This window comes from Hyperoodon ampullatus (assembly GCF_949752795.1).
Source record: "Hyperoodon ampullatus genome assembly, chromosome: 15".
In the NCBI taxonomy this organism is placed as follows: Eukaryota; Metazoa; Chordata; class Mammalia; order Artiodactyla; family Ziphiidae; genus Hyperoodon; species Hyperoodon ampullatus.
In genome coordinates, this window is record NC_136928.1 from 32,503,415 (window position 1) to 32,520,103 (window position 16,689).

Consider the following 16,689-nt stretch of genomic DNA (forward strand, 5'->3'; position numbering starts at 1 on the left):
AGTCCAAGAGACATTATAAAAGTAATGCGTTAAGTTTCAACATCAGAGGAAAAAAATCCAAGCATTAATTAAAAATCAAAGATGAAGAAAAACAGTCATCTTTCCATTTAAAAGCTGTCATCTTGCTTGTGCTCCTGAGATCCTTGCTATGCAAAGTCTGGTCTGTGGACAAGCAGCAGCAGCAGCGAGCTTGTTCAAAATGCAGAATCTGGGCTTCCCTGGTGGTGGAGTGGTTGAGAGTCCGCCTGCCGAAGCAGGGGACGCGGGTTCGTGCCCCGGTCTGGGAAGATCCCACATGCCGCGGAGCGGCTGGGCCCGCGAGCCGTGGCCGCTAAGCCTGAGCGTCCGGAGCCTGTGCTCCGCAACAGGAGAGGCCACAACAATGAGAGGCCCGCGTACCGCACAAAAAAAAAAAAAAAAAAAAATGCAGAATCTCAGGCCTCACCCCTCTGAGAATCTCCATTCAAAAAAACCATTCCCAGACAATTGGAATGCACATTAAAGTTTAAGAAGCACTGCTCTGAAGAAGCAAAAGAACCTTCAGTTCTGTAGTAATTTCCATTTCCCAACTTTTTAGATGGTAGACTTTCATTTTTTTAAAGTTACTATTTACACCTCAGTTTAACCTCCAAATGTGTACATTTTTAAATCTCCTGGTACAGCTTCAGAAGGATGTTGTAATTACTACTGCTATGTTGTATGAAGATTAAAATCAGGAAAATATCTTCCATTTAGAACCTACAATCATTCTACTTCTCTCTATCATTCCAACCTAGCAATGTTTCCAAGGATTTGGTTCACCACAATATCACCTTTACATACTGATTTTCAAAACCCAGAGGCAGGCTGGCCCCCGTCTGCTTAGTCACGGGCAAAGAAGGCAGGAATGATTGTCCGAGTTCACTCAGCATAAGAAGGTAAACAGGACACTTCAAGCCAACCCAACTCTCTGTTTCTGCAACAAAAGGCACCTTCCCCCCAAAGAACCAGCATAATGAGTTCAACGCTCCATTTTATTTTGGTGTGGGGCTTCCCTGGTGGTGCAGTGGCTGAGAGTCCGCCTGCCGATGCAGGGGACACGGGTTCGTGCCCCGGTCCGGGAAGATCCCACATGCCGCGGAGCGGCTGGGCCCGTGAGCCATGGCCGCTGAGCCTGAGCGTCCGGAGCCTGTGCTCCGCAGCGGGAGAGGCCACAACAGTGAGATGCCCGCGTATCGCAAAAAAAAAAAAATAAAAAATAAAAAAAAATAAAAATAAAAAAAAAAAATATTTTGGTGTGGAAGCCAGCTGTGGTCCCTGAAACCAGTACTTAAGTACATTTTGCCTTGCTTCTCTTCTCATCTTCCTGTCTCTAGTAATCAACAATCCAACACCGGGAGCATATTTCCACCATTTCTCTTGACATTGGTAATGGGAACAATAGAGGGGAAAATGCACGCTCTGTGATGCTACCAGAAGGCTGGCCCTCTCGTTCTCAGGGGATAATACCTACCATTTAGAACATTTCAACAGCCCGAAAATTCCCCATGTTGTGACGGTCAACCTACGTGACACGTGATCCATGTTGGTACAAACGTAAAATATAGCATCTAGAGCCCTGGAGATTAACTGAATTCTAATGCCACATTTTAATGGTATTTTACAGATTTTTCCAAAGTCTCTCAGCATCTACCCCTTAATTAAATCTAATTTGGTTTCCACATAGAGTGTTATGGAGCGTATTCACTTCACGATACATGGAAGCTCGATATACATCATCTTTACCTTCCAACTACAGCCTTATGAAGATGTTTTCATGTGGGAACATTCAAAACTGATTTAGGATGCTATTGCAACAACTAAGCAACTAATCTTCCAGTATAAATGTATCACCTAAGAACAACCTCACTGAAACATATAAATTCCATATATACTTAAAAATATTATTGTCTGTAATATAATAGAGCAGAATGTTTCAAAGCCTATAACCTTGCATGCAGAAGCAGTTTTTCAGGCATTAATACTTAAATGGGTCATAGACACCACATCTGTCATTCTGTCCTGAAGTCTATGAGGCAAAACCAAGACTATGCTGGCCTATTGATTTTTCTAGCATTTGCTTTAATTTACTTAACCATTGAGAAATCCATCAGTACATAAAGGGCAACTGTCCATTACTGCCTCATTTGCAGACATTCCTTCCCCTCATTTTTGGTAAATATTTCCCTTACACTGCTATGTGTTTACAGTGTAAAAACGAATTAGGAAAGTGCTCACACCTGTTTCTGTTCAGTAACTGCTGCACTGAGGTATATGTAATGTGCTTAAAGATAGAATATCTAGACATTATTACATCTGTGTGCAAAGGGTGGTAAATTAGATCCTAATTACATTAACAGGAATTCTGCCTCCCAGCTTAAATTTTACATGAGCACTCTGCAAAAATCCAAAAGCTCTGCAGTGGTTTCTTTATGAGCTGGTGATTACAGCTACTTCCTATGCGGTCACTAAATATTCTGTTTACAAATAAATGAAGAAGCTTTGAGCCAACTTGCCAGGGTCATAATCTATTTTTTTTTCCTCCCCCTCCCTCTTTGCAACAAACCCTCGCCCCATATGCATGGCAACAATCAGGAGCCCTGGCTTCATCTAATTACTCCATCACATAATTTCACAAATTGCTTTGTCACCGGGGAGCCAAGTGCAAAACACGCTCACAGTGGGATTTCAGGCAGCAGCTTTCATTTACCACTCATTCCTTGTTAAATTAAACACGAAAACACGAGTTGTGTGAAAGAAGTCAAAAAGAAGGCCTGCAAACGAGCCAGACAAGTATATCTCCTATTTACCATTTCTCCAAATACATCGTTGGCAACAGGCATTGTGAACAGGAGTATCCCCGTGCTTGGCTGGCCCATTCCTAGCTCGATATAGCTGCTAGAATAGACCACAGCCGAAAGGTCAAGAGCAAACGGGCTTCTCCGGAAAGTAAGTTTCATCATATATCAACAGGAAGCCTGGGCCTATGGTAAAACATTTGATAGACTCAAGCCCCTCTATTCTTTGCCCTTTCTGCTTTCTGAAGTGCCTGGCCATGATCCTCACATGAGAACGTGTATCTGTTATTAGATGAATGATGTTAAGCCCTTTGAAGGTATAGACAGTATCCCATATTTCCATTCTGGCTAGAGGGAAGGAACCCGATTCCACTAATCTTTAAACGTTCTCCAATGGAAAGATCATCAATCAAGTTCATACGGTATTAGATGTTTTCCTTTTAAGTATTAATGCCTTGCACATTTCTGAAACACATCAAGATAAATGCTCACCCATCTCACTAAGGATGTGGGTGGAAGAAAAAGAGTGTACGGTGGGTGACATTACTAGAGGGAGTGAACCTGAGGTTATACCCCTGGAAGCTGACATTTTTATGTCAACAACTAAACACAGCCACTGGTAATTAAAGGTATTTCTCTGCAGCTCAGGAGCCAGCAGGGTCAGGTACCATTTTACACCACAAACCAGTCCTTTATGCATGTAGATTTGCCAGCATTATCTGCAGAGGGAGAAGAGACATTAGCAGCAGCTGTCTCTCTGCTTTTACACTGAAAATTCTATTCATACAGACAGGTGGAGTAATTTAAAAGCCAATGTGGTGCAATTTCGATGTGACTAATGTCACTGCCTACTAAAATGCCACCATTACCACTGTTTATGGAAACATGACTAAAATTACATTTTATTCAAAAGAATTTTAGGATTCTGGTTATTACTAGCTTTAAAATGATCAGACCTCAGTGTCATACCCCAGAGCGGTGGCTTAATTCTCCAGGCTTTAGCAGCCTTCTTTGCTGAGAAACGACAGTTGGATTGTAGTTTCAAGAGTAATTGGGGCTGCATAAGCAGTTTCCCCATCTCCATAAAGCAAATGAAAGACATAGCTCTTTGGTGTCCTGAGTATGTGACAGGCAAAAAATCTTCAAGGAGCTAAATTCTGTGTTCGAAGGGTTAGTTACGATTTGCATGAGGAAAGATTCCCCAAATCACTATCACACATTGTTAGTAATACACAGGGCTAGAGATTTACGTATTTCCATAAGGAAGGAGGGACAGTTAATGTTTAAAATCTGAAATTCTAACAATGTATAAATGATAACAATTGCACAAAGTATCAATAGCTGCAGCTATGCCTTCTTTATGCACAAATATGTCTGGAAAAAGAATCTAGTTAGGAAAGGACCTTCCTTGACCCCCCTTTACCAATAACCATCAGGTTGCACTACGAAGTTTTGTGCCAAACCTTCCGGCTCTTATTTTTATTTAAAAATTACTAATCAGCTAGCTCATGAAATGAGGGTGCAATTATACCTTTGAACTCCCATGATGGTGATTTGATGTGCTCTGTGTTTGGGAGGCAACATGGTAAAAAGCACATGGAAATTCAAGGCAGGAGACCCTCCCTGGTTGCAGCTCAGCCAGTTCCTAGCTTTTGACCCTGAGAAAATTCATTAACTTCTCTCACCTTCATTTCTGTCATCCTGACTATCTTATAGGATTTTTTTAAGAATCCAGTGTATGTGAAAAGATTAAACTACAAAGCACCACAGAGACACATATTATAAGTTTATTTAGCCTTTTGATCAATTTTTTCCTTCAGCTGTTAACAGAACAGAATGATCCAATGTCAAAAGAGCCAAGCAATTAATGGATCTATTTAAAAAAAAAATTGGTAAAAGTGACATTATGTAGGCAGGAGATGATTGCATTTCTTTTAAAAATGAAATCGTCATTTTTGTGGAGTTCCTCCCCCAAGAAGTTTGGAAACTGACTTTTCTTTAAATAAGGGACAGGAATTATTCCTAGGCTTCTATAAACTGCAATAGAAAATTTCTCCACTCATTGATCTTTCTTAGGATGAGTGTTCCTATTAACACCTCCTTGCCTCTGGATGTCCCAAGAACTTCCTAGGACACCGAATTCTCAAAGGTCATTCGTGTCATGGGAGAGCGCGTGGGCCCTACGGGGATGCTAGCGACAAAGTTAATGTGAAAACAGACAAAAACTGATAGCAGAATATTAAGAACTGAAAAGCAAAGACACCTAAATGGTTAAGTTCATATATATTGCCCCATTTTTTTTCCTGGAGAGATAATACCAGGAGGACATTCAAATACAAGTAGTGATTTAAATCAAACAAAGGGCTCTGTTTCAGAAGATTTTGAATAATCCATTATAAAACCAAGTACCTTGTGTCTCATTTGAATATCAACTAACTTAGGGTGCTTGCATTTATAACATCAAGTTACTTGAGGCCTATCTTTTCTTTAGAGTGTCCAAAGATAGAGCAATACTTCTTGTATTGGGAGCCACACTCCCTGGGCTATAATTTGCTGAGTGAAGGCATTTTGCAATAGCAAGAAAACACAAAATCTGAAAGGTCTTTGAAATGTTAGAAAATCGTCTGGTGTAATTCTTCCAGCTACTCCTCTGCTCTTGGAGGCTGCCCACAGGCCCACCAGGAAATGGACGCCTTATCTGAGTGTTGGAGGGCTCTCTCCTGCCTCCTGACACACTGAGCTGAGTATCCAGTCCATTGACAAAAGCCGCCTTTCCCAGGCTCAGGACTCGCAAATGGAAGGACAAGCAGTATTGAAACACCAGCATGTTTGTCCACAGCAGTCATTTTGCTGTAAATCCACACAGTTACTATCATTACTACCTTGGAGCCTTAATAAAGTGATTTTTGCTGTCTCATGGCATTCAGTATACCTCAGGTAAGCTTGACCCATAACCAAGTGGGTTTCATGACCATTGCAATGTGGTCTCCACTCTTTGCTTACCCTCTGGCATTGGCTTCCATCAGCAGAAACAGAAAAATTAGAGCCCTGAACATAGCTATTTAGGGGATTAAAAGAAGTAAAATGGATCAGTTTTTCCCATCAGGATTGGTACGGATGGCAGGGGTTCAGAGAGATTTGTCTTATAGAAAAATGCCCAAGTACGTAGGGACATATATGTACACAGAGTCATGATCACACTTCCTTAAGAAAGACTGAGATGTGATGAGGATATTTCCAGTTAAGTCAAAGTCTCCTAAATTACATGACATATAGATTTACTTCCACTGGCAAAACAACCAATCAGCCAAACCAAACCAAAACACTGGAATCCTTCCTAAAACAAAACCACTGGATTGTCTGTCCATCAAACCTCCATTCTTTAAACCAAAGTACCTTCACTAGGAATCTTAAACACTGAGAAAGTAAAAAGCCAAACTTATGTCACAAAAAAATTCCTAAGGATTAGACTGAGTTAATTTAAAAAATACGCTCACACATATGTACGTGATGCTCTAATTTTAATCTGAAAGATAAATTGAGGAGGAGCAGTTTCATATTCATTGACTGAGTTTAGCGTTTTATCTTCAAAAATGTATCATCACTAAGAGGTATCAGAAGACAGGACATTGATATATGCATTGAAGTGTAAATGGCTAGCTAGTTTTCCAACAGTTATGTGCATGGGCAACCATCAACTTAATAAATTGTGCTTATATGGGCACTTCTGTTTTGAACCTAATCCTTCATTGAATCAACCCGATTAAGAGTATATCAGAAAACCTGGGCTTCCATGGTGGCACAGTGGTTAAGAATCCACCAGCCAAGGCAGGGGACACGGGTTCGATCCTTGGTCCAGGAAGATCCACATGCCTCGTAGCAACTAAGCCCACGCGCCACAACTACTTAGCCTGTGCTCTAGAGCCGCGAGCCACAACCACTGAAGCACGCGTGCCTAGAGCCCGTGCTCCTCAACAAGAGAAGCCACCGCAGTGAGAAGCCCATGCACAATGAAGACTAGCCCCCACTCGCTGCAACTAGAGAAAGCCCAAGAGCAGCAGCAAAGACCCAACACAGCGAAAAATAAATTTAAAAAAAAAAGTATATCAGAAAACCAAGCTACAATGTATTTTTAACTTAGCCTTGGAAACAAAAGGAAAATTTTAGAATAAGCTGACAAATTGCCAGCCAGGCGCTACAAATGTCCCTTACATAAGGCACCATATAAAGGCACCAACCATCAGTGAAATGAACGATTTGACTGAGCACAAAAATCTCAATCACACCCCGAAATTCATAGAGCCCCAATCAGAGTTCATCTGCTTAAGAGTCCTACGCACCTGGATAAATGAACAATTTTAAAGTTGGACTTTTGTTTTTACTTTTGACTGTTTTTTTCCCCCATGCCTCCTCGTCAACCGACTGTAATTCCCCCAGGTCAGAGGTGCATAACTAGAATGGGGAAGAAAGGCTGGGGCAAAGGGAAGGAGGTGTGCGGGAGGCTGGGAGGGAGCTCTGCCAGGTCACTAATGGCCTCTGGGGCAACAACTTGGAGAACAGGCTGATGCTTCGCCTTTGATCTTCTAATTCACAATGATCATTAGTATTAACTCCGATTCTTCTGGGTGAAGAATTCCAGCTGTAGCCTTTTCAGTTTACCTGACCTAAGAAAATTCATCACCCATCCCATTAGGATTTCAATAACCAGCTAAGAAAAAGGAAAAAGGCAGTTACCCCAGAATCTAGAAACCACTCTCTTCATTATTAAAACAGGGCTTATATGATGTATATTACAGAAAAATTAGGGCATTCCACCATTACCTCCAAGTCATTAAATAATCTATTCCATTTTCCTCCTGAAACAGATGACTCCCAATTGGGTAAAAGATATTCAGGGTCTTATCTAATCAAAGTGGAAATATGCTATCTCCAAAGTAGCAGAGATCTTTTAAAAGTAAGATAGAGAGATCTGTCATCTAAGCCTGTACTGATTTCGGCAAAGCCAAGCTCTGACCATCATCATGACTAAAGCCTAGGAAAGTGACTGGTAATCTCGCGTAAGAAAAAAAAGTAAGAACTGTGAAGATATTCTTCTTATGTATTTCAGAGAGCTCATTTTTGATATGGGACATGGGCATCTGAAAGGAAAAAAAAATCTTCTCACTCCTTCATACTCGTTTTCAAGTATCTTAATTTAATAAGGTATCTGTAGATACCACACAATGAAAAAAGGATCAAACTTAGCTGCCATCTCCACAAGCCACCCTCCTTGGCTCAGGCATATGAACACAGAGGACTAGTTAGGACTGTCTTTCCCAAACACTTTGCACTACCCTGATTGACATTTTAGGCCAGAGTTCAAAAATATAGTCTTCCTGCCTTGCTACCTTCTTAGAACTAATGGTAGCTGAAGGATGCTAACTGGTAAGGCACAATAAGAATATTCACTGTTAAAACTGGCAAAGAATAGAGGTGAGGGATAGGAGGAGATATAGAAATGGTAGGAGAGGAGCAAATTCCATCTGCTACTTAACTATGTGCCTCTGTACTTAGTCCTTCTCTCTGTGTCTGCCTTTTGAGTTTCCACTCACTTTGATCAACAAAATGGGTTATCTGGATACCAATGAGAAGTACTTTTTCATTCTAACAATAATTCATAATGTTTAGAGAGCAGTTCTTCCAAAATTGCAGGCAGAGAGTTGATACTAAGATGTCTCCACCAGATCTTGTTACCAAAAGCAAAAACCAATGAAACAACATTTGTCTCTTCTAGAGCATTCAATTCCCAATTCAATTCCATTTACTCCATTCTTAGAGTGGCGGACCCGCAGGGCACTTTTCATCTAATAGTGTTTCTATGGCAACGCCATTCTCAACCTGGAAGATTCTACAACCCCTCACTTTGGCTTTGTCCACATTGAGAGGAAAGTCTTATAAATCAGAAATTGAGACATAAATTTCACTACAGAAAAAAAAAATAGTATTTTCCAGGCTAGAAGTTGAAAGAAAGAAAACAAAATCAAATAGCAAAATGTGTATATAACCTAGAAACAAAGTTTGTCTCTATAGTACCCAATGGGATCCTCAAGATCAGTGAAAGGATGAGGAATCCAAGAGAATGTGAATGAAAGTCAATTCACCTTCAGGATCACATCTCCTACTGGTCAATGCCGAATGAGTCACACCTTGAATGGTTTCTTCACCTGAATTTGCAGGTATGCATTTTAACAACCTCAACTCTCCCTAACTTTTCAGGATTCCTAGAGTACACAAACTCCATGCAGGAAAATATGTCACTGCGTATTTTCAATAAGAACCATATTAACCCCTTTTCTATTTAGATTATATTTAAAATTGCAATATGTTAGGGTAGGAAAACAAAAAGAAAAAAGACCCTTGATTCTTTACCTTAAACATTGTATTTATTCCTTCTCTTCATTTTTACTAGCCCTTAGGCAGATATCTCTGTAACGCTATGTAGCAAAATAACCAGTAATATGCAAAACACATCCAGCTTAAACATTATGACATAGCAGGTTATATTTACAGCTAGAATAATGCCCTTAGGAAGGAAAATAAATCTTGATGTGGCATATGCCCCTGAACTGATCATGAGTATATAGTGACTCACACCCAAATATTAAGTACTTTCTAATTGTTTGCAGTAATTTGTCTTCAGGCAAATGCAAGCATTTCTATTAATACATCCTTTTATTTTCTTTCAAATTCTCTCTCATTATCTAAATAATGTCAGTCATTCTTTTCAATTCCAGGGAATAGCTTCTTTTAGGAGAACTTCTCTAGTTATCAAAACTGGCAAAGGTTCAACTAAGTCTAAGCTGGAAATTCACATCACTGAAATTTCCTTTTACCCCATAATCACCAAAGTTTAAAACCTGTTTCCGTTTTCTTTTATTGTTTTTATTATATACAAGTATGTCCAGTTTAGCTTGCTAGAGACTGTGAGTCCAAAAATGAAGCTTTACTTCTCTCTTTGGAGTAGTAAAATGTGCTACTGATTAAATCTACCTGCGACCAACTACAGAAAGGCACATTTTTCTTATGCAGCTGGGGTGCAAATCCAGGAAGGTTTTTTTATTCAGGGCCTATTCTACTCCTCTAACAAACAAATGCTGAAAGCCCTTTCAAAGCAGCTTTTTTTAACTGAATAAACTCAATGAAAAGATTGACCCATTTATTTGAAAAAGAAAAAAAGATAGCAATTTGCTTTCCAAAAGGTGTATGAGGTTTTATAATATACCTTTGGCATTTAAAAAATTAGTTTTTTTACAATTTGCTAATAAATTGTGATTGCTATTGTTTTAATTAGCCAGAGTTTCAGTTGTTCTTTTATATTTAGCAAGATTTCATAAAGGATCTCCTGGATAAGTTGCATTAATCATATAGCAAGAATGTGATCAGCTAAAATTTGTACACAGTCTTCCAAATGAATTGTGCATCCCTAAAGACCTCTCAGAATTTGAAATAAATTTGCTAAAGAACTAATACTGAGATAACAGTAGTTACTTACATTTCGACAAATAATAATAAAACTCTCTTTATACGTTTTCTCATAGTATTTATTATAATCGGCTCTTGACTATAAGTATTACCTAAACAGTTTATGCATTCTTTCAAGAAGTATAATGAGACAAGGAGAAGGCAGTTCCTTGTAACTGGAAATCTATCTACTCTTGCAATTGGAGAAGAGGGACAGAAGGGAATCTTTCTCATTGGAAGAAGGAAAGGAGGAGAAAATTTAAATATATCTCCTCACTTTGCTTTTTAGATGATATTATGAGAGCTTCTGCTTTTTAGAGACCATTATCATTATCAATATTTTTGTATGAGCAGATGGCAGTGGCGTGGGGAAGGAGGGTGGAAATACCCAATGGAAACCAGGAGACAACGTCTACGAGCATTCTTAGAATACCAGGGAGACATGGACAAATGGGTTTCCCCCTCAGGGTAGTGGTACAGGCCAGCACCGACCCTCAAACTGAAGGAAATTAGCCGGACCTCAAAAAATCAGACAGTACATGAATAATTTCTGTTGCAACTGCCCCAATAATATATGGACCACAAAAAGCATTGCAATACAGGTAAAGTCATGCTGGCTGTTAAAAAGCATTTTGTTGTTGTTCTTTTTTTTTTTTTTTAAGAAAATAATATAACTCTTGGCAAGGTTCTTCACAAGGGTACGACCTAGAAAACCAGGAAATCTGGTGGATGAATAAAAGACCTTGCTTCTTTTCTCCTGATTCTGTCTGAACCAATATTTGATTATATTTTATTCAGGGGCAGCTCAGCTTCGAGTGAAGCCAAAACTCCTTCGCAGATTGAAATGGAGGCTGATGAAGTCTATCTTTTTTTTTTTCTGTTAGTATAGGAAATAGAGTTTGGTTGTGACTTCAGGGTCAACCTGATTTTGTCCCCTCCCCCCACTCGTCCTCAGGTTAGATCAGGTTAGCTGGTTGGCTCCAGTGATGAAATATCAGTACGGCTGCATCAGCACTTTTGCCCAATTGTCACTTCTTATCTCCCGCTGACTTTAAATGCTGTATTATTTATTTATTTATTTATTTTTTTTTTTTTTTTTTTTTTTTTTTTTTTTTTTTTTTTTTTTTTTTGCGGTACACGGGCCTGTCACTGTTGTGGCCTCTCCCGTTGCGGAGCACAGGCTCCGGACGCGGAGGCTCAGCGGCCATGGCTCACGGGCCCAGCCGCTCCCCGGCATGTGGGATCTTCCCGGACCGGGGCACGAACCCGTGTCCCCTGCATCGGCAGGCAGACTCTCAACCACTGCGCCACCAGGGAAGCCCCCATACTATTTATTTTTCATGCTATGCCCTCTAGACCCTAGTCCTTCCCCTCCCATTCAGCAGTGGTCAATAATCCTCAGCAGCAAACTTGCACAAAGCAGATCTTAAACTATCCACATAAATGCAACAAGTGTCAGGCAAGTAATGACACCCGAATCAGGTTTCAGGTCAACCTAACATGATGTTAAAATCAGCTAGACCACCTACATCTTCAACTAACTACCAGTATTAACCATCCCTAAAGCTTATTCCAAAACTATCAGCATAATCTAGTTACTGTTTGGAATCCTGGTGGGAAGAAGAAAAGGAAAGGAACTATTTTTTAGTTAGTCCTGCTGCTCTCGGTTTTTATTTTATTTAGGTATGCTGGAAAATCTGGATTAATTTAGAGCCTCGAGTATTATTGGAGGCCCAGCCTCTGTTCCGAGGAGCTGAACCAGCTTGTTCTCCCACATCCTCTGCTTGTCTCCCTGTATCAATATAAGTCACTGAGGAACATGGCTTTGAAAGTGAGTGAGGATGTGAGGGTCAACAGGTCTGGACACAGTAGTGACAATGCAGAATTAACTTTGATACTGAAGAAGATCAAATGACTTTAAGAAAATCAAACTATGCTAAAATTAGTAACATAAAAGGTTTGCTCCTAACATTTCTCTAAAAAAACAAGATTTTTAACATTCATTCATTTTAGGCTAGTCTATGCTACAACCTGTCCAAATTTGTCCTTTGTCCCTAATATTGGAAGTACCCCGGCCAACAATTTTGTTATTTTACCCATAAATCTTCATTTCATCTTCTTCCTTAGATGTCATTAAATCAGTATGCACTTCCAAAAATATCCACCAAAATATTATGATTATAAATATTTTGAACATGAAATCCATTCAGAACAATAACCAAACAAAACAAATCCCTCGGTGGCATAAAGCCCCAAATCTCCAGTTTCTCACATCTCCAGGAGAATTCCTGCAGTGAAAACAGCAATACTCACACAGACAATATAAACTGTTACTCGGCTTGAAAAGTCACAAGGGACTACACAGGAAGAGCTGACTCTATATTGCTGTTTTCCTTTACAGTTCTAAATACAGGGACAACTTTCACTGTGCAGCTCTGACTCAGATGAACGTTTTGTAATGGCAGCCAGTACAGTCAAACCACTTAAGAGCAAATTATGTGAGCAACCTGCCATTGCAACAAGATTTAAATTTTTGCAGACCATTCGCCATAAAGGTCCACGAAAGCACTAGAAGAAATTAAGTCCTTCTCTCTGGGGTTTGTCTGACTTTGTTCTTAGTGGGACCTGGTTCTAGGTACTTAAGAGTCACACTGAGAAAAACAACATCATTAACATACATACTTAAAGTCAAAAGTGCACATGAACTCCTAAACCTTATAACTTACAAAAGTGAGCAAAATCACAATAGTAAACTTCAAATAAAACTCCTAATTTGGGGTATGGATCTAGGAAACAAGTGCTAACACCTCTGTAAGAACTGTGGGCACACAGTGATTTATGAAATATTCCAAGTCCAGAGGGATCATTTTTCCCCCCTTTTTTTCTATCAAAACTGGTTCATTGTCCATATTTAGTTTACATATGTCATTTAGAATCCACTTACTGTTAGATGCTGGAACAGCCACGCCCTCATGATATTTGTGGCTACTTTGGGAAAGATGCCACGCTTTTTGTGACGCTTTTTGTCCTTATCTGGATCATCATCATCACCTGTGCTGGGGGAAGCTACACTGTTGTCCAAGCCATCACCTGCAAACATAGTGAATCAAATTTTGACTGATGCTACCTTAACATGCTTTATTCAAATAGAATGCCTTTGGATATAAACAAAACCAAAAGAGCAACATCAATGATTAATAGTTTACTTGGTACTCTTTTCTTTCTTTTTTTTTTTTTTTAAGACAAAGAGAAAGAACAAGTCCTAGGCTCAAAAGTAGTCAGGTCTAAGGAACTTCTTCCAAAGAACATTGGAAAAGGTCAAAGGGAATGGAGGGGAGTATCCAATCTCTTTAATAGCTTTGTTGCCATGGTAATTATTCAGATGTGGATAGTGGAGACATGTTAAGTGTAACTCCTATGGGGGAGTTCAATATGGTGGAAACCATGAGCAGAGGTGCTGTCCATGCCTGGGGATTCAAATGCCACATAAAGTCACTGATGTCAACTTGTGAGAAGATGCATTTAAGACATCAACTATTTCCATAAGTGATCTATCTTAAGACTAAAGTAGGCCATGGAAATGTAGGTAATCCATCATATAAGCAGTCTGACATACGAATGCTTCAAATAGAATATAATTTTTCTTGTCATAGAAAGAGAGCATAAAGTTTAGTAAGGGAAAAACTCTTGAAGTCGATTTTTAATTAGAAAACAATGACTATTTAAATCAAATAAAGTGATGTTAAATGAATAGTCAGTTGGGATTGTATTCCCCTAATAATCCAGGCAGTTTCTGAAAAATTTCTTCTAGATTTAAATTTTTCTCACCGAAAAGTCACCTGTTTACACATTCTTATACACTGGATACTATTTTTCCATTGATTTTTGTTATAACATTTAAGTTGTTTCTTCTAGATAATTTTTTGGCTCTGTGACACAATAAGATAAAGAATGTAGTATTCCTTTTAAAATGGCATATTGAATAAGAAAAAAAAAAGTGAAATTTCAGTCCATATAATCACACTGTCCAAAACAAGTCATAAGGTACAAATGGAAAGTAAACACTTGGCGTTTAGGCACAAATGTTAAAAGGGAAAACAACAGTGGACTATACATACTACCCTAAAAAGTAACTTAGCTTTGGTCAACTGGTACCCCAGCTCTCTCAGTGGAAACTACTGGCTTTTAAAAAGGGACAGGTTGGGGCTTCCCAGGTGGCGCAGTGGTTGAGAGTCCGCCTGCCAATGCAGGGGACGTGGGTTCGTGCCCCGGTCCGGGAAGATCCCACATGCCGTGGAGTGGCTGGGCCCGTGAGCCATGGCCGCTGAGCCTGCGCGTCCGGAGCCTGTGCTCCGCAATGGGAGAGGCCGCAGCAGTGAGAGGCCCACGTACTGCAAAAATAAATAAATAAATAAATAGAAAGGGACAGGTTGATCTGGGCCCAGAAAGAAGAGCTAGAGTGGCGAGGCTTAACAACGAGCTAGCACACTCCTTGGGTTCACTGGGAGACCCGTGCACATGGCCCAAAGAACTTTGGTAAGACTGCACATGGGAACTAGCCTCAGATTCCTTTGGTTCACGTCATGAATTTCTGTATTCCTTGCTTCTTTTATCTAAATATCCTACACACAAAAAGAATTCTCTATTTTTAAAAAAATTTTATTGATAGTTGATTTACAATGTTGTGTTAATTTCTGCTGTACAACAAAGTGACTCAGTTATATATGTACATATGTATATTCTTTTCTATTATGGTTTATCACAGGATATTGAAGAATTCTCTATTTTGATTTCAGTTATTTCAGTCGAATCTAAAGTAGTTAGGTTGTCATTAATCAGTTGTTCTTCACAGAGTTCCCTCAGGGAACTCCCCCTGCCACCCCTCCCCCCAAAAGAAAACTGTCCCCTGAATTACCTTGACTTGTACTGAGTTGAAGTTTAAAAACTTTGTTGGGTGAGAGACAGACTGATTTGGACATTTCTGCTAGGATGACAGCATATGCCACAAACACAAAACCTTGGCAGAAATTTTCTGTTGAATTTTTATCAAATGAAAATCCATAATTTCATTGTATTCGATGTTTTGTTGACAAAAATCGTATATTCTTTAAAAGGTCCATGGAATCATAGCTGTGTTCTCAGTGAAAAAGATCATGAAGACCCACAGTTCCCAAGCCCTCACTATATCAATGAAGAAAGTACTTGTGATCCTGCTGGATGATTTGCTCAAGGGGGATGGTCCAGGCAGGATGAGACACCCACATCCCTAAACCAGGGCAGGCTCAGCGGCCATGGCTCACAGGCCCAGCCACTCCACGACATGTGGGATCTTCCCGGACCGGGGCACGAACCCGTGCTCTCTGCATTGGCAGGCGGACTCTCAACCACTGCGCCACCAGGGAAGCCCTACCCAAGTGTTTTATAAGGAGTCTCCTTGGATTTGCCTAATAAATTCTTAGAAAGTCCAATATTTAAAGAGGCTTTTTATTCAGAGAAGCATTTCACCATATAAAATAACAATTCATTAAAAAAACATGAGAAAAAAAAACCAACTCAAAAGCATTTAAATTTTCAGTGGGCTAATCCACTTTCAATATGCAAAAGGTAACCAAGGAAAAGAAACATATTACTTGATCACTGATTAAAAAAGCTTCTGACCTAAGGACACAGTTTTTCACCACCTCACCCATGATTGTTTTCAACCTTAAAAAAAAAAAAAAAGGTAGCCTTTCTCTCCATCTCAAAACCCCTTCAGATTAATTTAGCAGGCAATGCCTCGTGCCTGCCTTGAAGAGAATTCATTGATAATTTATGGAAATATCTACTATAATCCAGCGGAGATGACTTTTTTCCAGCTTTGTGCATCAATAGATAATCAAGGCCTTAAAGCAGCCTTAGCTTCCCATTACCTCAGGCAAAAGAATTCCTGAAAGCGTGCCTTGAGGGCACCTGAATTATATACTGCATTAGGAGAGGAAGGCTTTCTGCATTCCACGTGTAACACTCACCAGAACCTTTCCTGTTTATTTCTGCCATATGAAAGCAGAAGCATTAGGAACAGAATTGTTTAAGTGAAGACTTATGTAGATACAATGGAGAAACCTTTCAAGCAAGAGCCAGATCACCCCCCTTCAGTCCCTGGCAGTGACCTCTCCCGAATAAAAGGTTTCTATTACATCATTAGCTCAAGCCAAAAACAGCCTTGGCTTAATGCTCAGTTTGTTCTTCCTACTGTTTTTAGGCAAATACAGCTACTTTACTCCCATCTGGGAGGGAAATTACACTGCTGGGTTGTAATCTAAGACAAGATTTTCATTGGAAGCAAATGCTTTCAATCCAGTGTAAATACTGGTGCATGTTCAGAAAAGCCTAA

The 16,689-nt window shown here is 39.7% G+C and overlaps 1 protein-coding gene across 1 annotated transcript in view; it reads right to left on the bottom strand.

Moving 5' to 3' along the window:
* MEIS1 (Meis homeobox 1) overlaps nucleotides 1-16,689 on the bottom strand; it is a gene marked incomplete at its 3' end in the record, with an annotated part of 139,164 nt that overhangs the window by 46,781 nt on the left and 75,694 nt on the right. Inside the window, exon 9 of the mRNA XM_079720833.1 lies at nucleotides 13,261-13,406. Within this exon, the coding sequence (XP_079576959.1) occupies nucleotides 13,261-13,406 (146 nt within the window). The remainder of the gene's footprint in view (nucleotides 1-13,260; nucleotides 13,407-16,689) is intronic.